Here is a 5,368-nt window from a genome sequence, read left to right on the forward strand (position 1 = left end):
AGTCTTGCTCTGTCGCCCAGGCTGGAGTGCAGTAGCTTGATCTTGGCTCACTGCAACCTCTGCTAACCAGGTTCAAGTGGTTCTCCTGCCTCAGCCTCCAGAGCAGCTGGGACTGCAGGCACCCGCCACCACCCCCGGCTAATCTTTGTACTGAGTAACGAGAATGTTTACAAAGTAGCTCCTACGTAATATCCCAGCCCTGGGAGTCACGAACAGACTCCATGGTTTTGCCATGTTGGCCAGGCTGGTCTCCAATCCCCGGCCTCAAGTGATCCAAGGCCTCAGCCTCCCAAAGTGTTGGGATTACAGGCATGAGCCACTACCCCCAGCTGGTGCTAGGTTTTTGGTGTGAGCATGTGGATGGGGAGCAGGGCAGAGGGGGAAATGAGAGCACTGCTGTGGACATGACAGGCTGCAGGCATCCCGGGGGAGAGATCCTGAGATTGTGGAAGCAGAGGGCTCAAAGGGTCTGAACTCCAAGGGAGGAGGGCCAGGCTGAGGAGTAACCCTTGGAAGTCTTCAGTCTCAGATGGTGTTTAAAGCTAAGGGCAAAAAAGAAGTCATTCAGAACATGCTTGAGACAGAAGATGACGAGACGACTGATGGAAACTCCTGCTCTGACCTACTGCCATTTCCTGCTCTCACCTGCAGCCTCAGTGGCCGTGGCGCTGGACTCCTGAGTGTCCTGGAGGGCATTAGGGAAGCTGGCCCTGGCAGCACCCACCTCCTCCGGAGGGCAGCCAGGCCGCAGCAGGGCCCTAGCCTGGCAGCACAGAGCCCGCTCCTCTTCCCGGGTTGCTCCCAGGCCCCTATGGGGCCGTGGGGTGTCCGGGCCCCGCATCCCACCCCAGGAGCCGAGGCTGTGGGTCCCTTGGCAGTCCGAGGGCAGGCCCAGGTCACAGTCCACATCCTCCGGAATGATGGGGATGCGCTGGCTCAGGTCCCGGGCCCCGGGGTAGCAGCCGGGCGGGGGCTCCTCGGTGAGCGTGTACTGCACACTCACCGAGTAGTCCTCAGTGTAGCAGCCGCTGCCCCCTCCGCCGCTGCGGGCCACCTGCTTCTCTTCATAGAAGCAGCAAGGCAGGCCCTCGTATTTCACCCCATCTGTCCTGGGCAAATGGTCGGGGTGAAGGCCGTACAGGCCCTGGGAGCTTCCTGGCTGGGGCTCCCCACCTGCCGGGCCAGAGCCCTCGTAAAGGTGGGGCCCCAGGAACAAGGTGCTGCTGCCAGCTGCTCCGGCACTAGGTCCGGGTGGGGAGGGTTGGGGCTCGCAGCAGCAGGCACACGACGGCCCCTCGTGGCCCCCCTTCCAGGTCCTCCTGAGGTCCGGGGCGGCCCCAGGAGAAGCCTCGAGCCCCACTTCTGAGGTAGAGCTATTGGGCCCCCTGTGCTCCAGGGAGGAGTTGCTGCTGTAGTTCATCTCCAGGCTGCAGGTGGACACCTGATCCCCCGAGGGAGAGGCAGGGCCCGGCCAAGGCTCGCCCCGCCCAGCACCATGACTGTGCACCACCGGGAGCTCCTCGGGGGGCGGGGAGCCCTCGAAGCACACGGCAGGCCCCCGGCCCGAGCTGCCCGAGCCCCCGGCCTCACTGGCACGACAGGGGCTCCGGCTGCGGTAGATGAAGGGGTCATAGTCACTGCTGAGGGAGCTGCGGAAGGTGGAGCAGCTCCCGTACACGCCCTGGTTGCTGACCTCAGTGCAGTCTACCACAGAGTCACTGGAGGAACAATGGCACTGGCCGGAGCTGCTGCTGCTGCTGCTGTCGCTGCCCGGGCAGTCGGCCAGGTAGCCACTGCACACCGAGCGGTGGCCGTGATAGCAGCTGAAGCTGGACGTGCTGCCGCTCTCCAGGTGGGAGTGGGAGGGCGGGGCCACGTGCACCACTCTGGGGAAGAGCAGGCTGCCACTGCCGCTGGGAGGAAAGGCGCTGGGAGGAAAGGCACGGGCCGGCCCCCGGGGCGTGAGGCTAGGCGGGGACTGCCCCTCCTGCTCCGGGTAGCTGAGGCCCTGGAAGTAGTAGTGCTGGTACATGGTCTCATACTGGGAGAAGCAAGCTGCCTTGGAGAAGCTGCGGCCGCTCAACTTGGGCCTGCGGAAGGGGTGGGCTGGAGAGTAGGCCCGGTGCTCCAGGCCGCAGCGGTGAGCGGCCAGGCTGTGGTCCAGGTGGAGGGGTGCGTAGCTGCGGATGTAGGCGGGGGTCTGCGGGGAATAAAGGCTCTGCTCCCCGTGCCGGTCCACGGTCAGCAAGGTGACGGGGTTGCCGTGGGAGTCCATGCTTGTCCTCGTAGGGTAGGCTGGGATGGCGTTGGTCCTGTGCACGCGGCCGGGGTAATGCACCGGCAGGGTCACCCTCTGCTGCCGACCACGTGGGAGGTTGCTGGTCTCCACACACACCGTGCTTGGGTTTCCCTTTTGTTCTGGGGACAAGCGGAGGAAACAGAGTAGGCAGGGCTGAGCATACTGGTGTCAGGGGCTAGAGGGATTTTTAACACGGGCAGAGGCTGAAGCAGCAGGCTTGGTCACCTGCCAAGGCGCCCATTCTCACAACCCTGCCCCCAAACTCAGCTGCAGCGGCAGAGGTTGACCTGCCTATCTGTGTGAAATGGCCCATCTCCTGTAAAGGCCCTGCTTCCAGCTCCCCACTGTTCTGCCTGACTGGGCACCACAGGAGTCTGCAGAAAAGAATCGGACTCAAAGACGCCAGTGTCCCTCCATCCCTGTTTAATGACACAGTGATGCAGGAGCAACAGCACAAGCTGGTCACTGCACACTCATCATCCCTCATGGTCCCAGGAACACCCTCATGGTATGGGGTGTGGGCAAACACCATTACTGTTATTGCCACTAAAGACATTAGGGGCCTCAGGCCTGGGAGAGGCCAGATGTCTTGCCTAAGGTCAGGAAGCTGCTTAATGTGAAGCCCAAACTTGAACTCAGGGTGATTCTTAATGCCAGGCTCTCCTAAGAGCTGTGCAGACAACCTCCAAAACCCAGGGCTGCCAGGCCTCCAAGTCCAGAGGGCAGTGCCACAGTGGCTCTGCTCGCTCCCAAGTGTGCGGTGTGTGTCACACTCTAGCTAGGCACTTGGTAGGGACAGCATCCTCTAACTTGACTCTTCAGCAATGGCTGAGGCAGGTGACAGTTACCTATGATGTTGTGCCGACAGTGGGGGCAGGTGTGGTGCTGCAGCAGCCAGGGGTCCACGCACTTCCTGTGAAACCGGTGAGTACAGGGGATGACCCGCAGCTCCTGGGCAGGGAGAGAGGGGACACAGGTCTGCCTTCAGCCTCGCAGGTGTGTCCTCCTGCAGAGGCCAGCACAGACCAAGGAGCGCTGCACAGCATGCCCGTGCCCTTCCCCACTCTCCTCCCCACCTCCAATTAGGGCTCAATTTCCTAGAAGCAGGGCCCACCCGTACGTTGTAGGGAGAAGGAAACTGCCAGCAGTCAGCCCCAACCACAGTCCTCAGTGTTAAGGGAGTGGGCACGCACAGAGGCAGGCGTCTTTCCTGTAGTTGAAGGAGGGCAAGCACACTCATGCCTCCACCCAGGGAAGGCCGAGGCCTGGTGCTAGTGAGGATGCGAGGCCTAGGGGTATGGAGAGAGGACCAGGTATACCCCAAGATATTCTGCATCTCTGAGGTGTTGGCTGCCCCCAGGTATCCCAAATGGGCAAGAGTAGAAAGGAAGATGCCTGGGACTCATGATTGACAGATGGGGCAGCAAAGGGGCAAAGCTCTGCTCTCCCCTCCTTTACTGGACCCTGAACCTCACCATGGGGGTACATGGTTTATAAGAAAAGCAACCTATCTAGACAGATGGAGTTATTGGGATAGAACCACCTCCAGAGTTCCTAAGCCTAAGCATCTTCCAGATTTGCTCATTTTACTTTGTCTTTCAATTTTCTGACCTGTCCAGCACAATATTCCAGCTCATACCTAACACTGTGCCTGACAGAATAACAAAGGGTCTACCCTGGATCTTCTCATGGAACCCTCATTATCACCTGGAATACTGGTCAGTGTTGGGCCCATGTCACAAGAAAACGAAATCACTTGCCCACGGTCACAAAACTAGAATCCACCCAGGCCAGGATTAGAATCCAGAGTCTGTGTAGGAATCTACTATTCTATTCTGCAAAAATTCCATTTCCATCCAACAGTCTCTGCAGCAGTGGAACATTTTCAGCAAAGGGGCATCAAATGTCTGTAATTCTCAAGTGGTTTGCTCCCTACCCCCCAAATATGTTTATGTATGCATCTGTCTAGAAAGAGGGAGAGTGAGGGAGAGTGAGCAAGTGTGGCAAAATGTACATCATGGATGATTCTAGGCCCTTGACATACATCGTCTATGGCACTAGTCTTTTCTGAAGGTCTGAAATTTTCTTTTCTTTTTTTTTTTTTTTTGAGACGGAGTCTTGCTCTGTCACCCAGGCTGGAGTGCAGTGGTCGGATCTCAGCTCACTGCAAGCTCCGCCTCCCAGGTTCACGCCATTCTCCTGCCTCAGCCTCCTAAAGTGCTGGGATTACAGGCGTGAGTCAACACACCTGGCCAACATTTTAAAGATTTTAAAGGTAATGGCAAGTCATGGAAGGATTTTCCAGCACAAAGACGTCAACTTTGTTTCAAGAAAGGCCACTCTGGCTCCAGGCAGAATAGAAAGCAAGACCAGTGACAGCAGACCAGTCAGAGGTTATGGCCTCTGTCCTTGAGAGGAAAATGGGGCTGGACTGAGGGGAGAGCAATGAGGGTGCAGAGAAGTAGACATATTTGGGATGTACTTTGCAGGTAGATCTTGTTGCAGTGCTACTCAGAGGTGCTAGACTTCACAGTTTATTACTGAGGCAGCATATTTGGAAATCTTGTAGCAATCTGATGTCTGTTGAATCTAATAATAAAATATATGGACTTGTATCTTACATGTCTTTTGCTAAGTTTCATTTTCTGGGAATTCATTTTCATGAACTGAGACAAAAACAAACAACTGGGGTCCTTCACAGACAGGCTGAGAAGCCCAGGAGGCTGGAGTGCAAGGGGCAGGATGGGCATAGGGATGGGTCTTAGGCTTTTTTTTGTTTTTGAGATGGAGTCTTGCTCTGTCACCCAGGCTGGAGTGCAGTGGTGTGATCGCGGCTCACTGCAACCTCCACCTCCCAGGTTCAGGAGATTCTCCTGCCTCAGCCTCCCGAGTAGCTGGAATTACAGGCGCCCGCTATGCCCAGCTAATTTTTTTTGTATTTTAGAGATGGAGTTTCACCATATTGGCCAAGCTGGTCTCGAACCCCTGAATTCAAGTGATTCACCCACCTTAGCCTCCCAAAGTGCAGGGATTACAGGTGTGAGCCACTGGGTCCGGCCTTTTTTTTTT

At 57.1% G+C, this 5,368-nt stretch overlaps 1 protein-coding gene across 1 annotated transcript in view; it reads right to left on the reverse strand.

Moving 5' to 3' along the window:
* Positions 1-5,368, reverse strand: part of ZNRF3 (zinc and ring finger 3) — a 74,490-nt gene that overhangs the window by 5,959 nt on the left and 63,163 nt on the right. Inside the window, exons 6-7 of the mRNA XM_011934818.1 lie at positions 3,148-3,250; positions 646-2,418 (exon numbers count right to left, since the gene is read on the reverse strand). Of these exons, the coding sequence (XP_011790208.1) occupies positions 646-2,418; positions 3,148-3,250 (1,876 nt within the window). The remainder of the gene's footprint in view (positions 1-645; positions 2,419-3,147; positions 3,251-5,368) is intronic.

Source organism: Colobus angolensis, unplaced genomic scaffold, assembly GCF_000951035.1.
Source record: "Colobus angolensis palliatus isolate OR3802 unplaced genomic scaffold, Cang.pa_1.0 Scaffold139, whole genome shotgun sequence".
NCBI classification, from domain to species: domain Eukaryota; kingdom Metazoa; phylum Chordata; class Mammalia; order Primates; family Cercopithecidae; genus Colobus; species Colobus angolensis.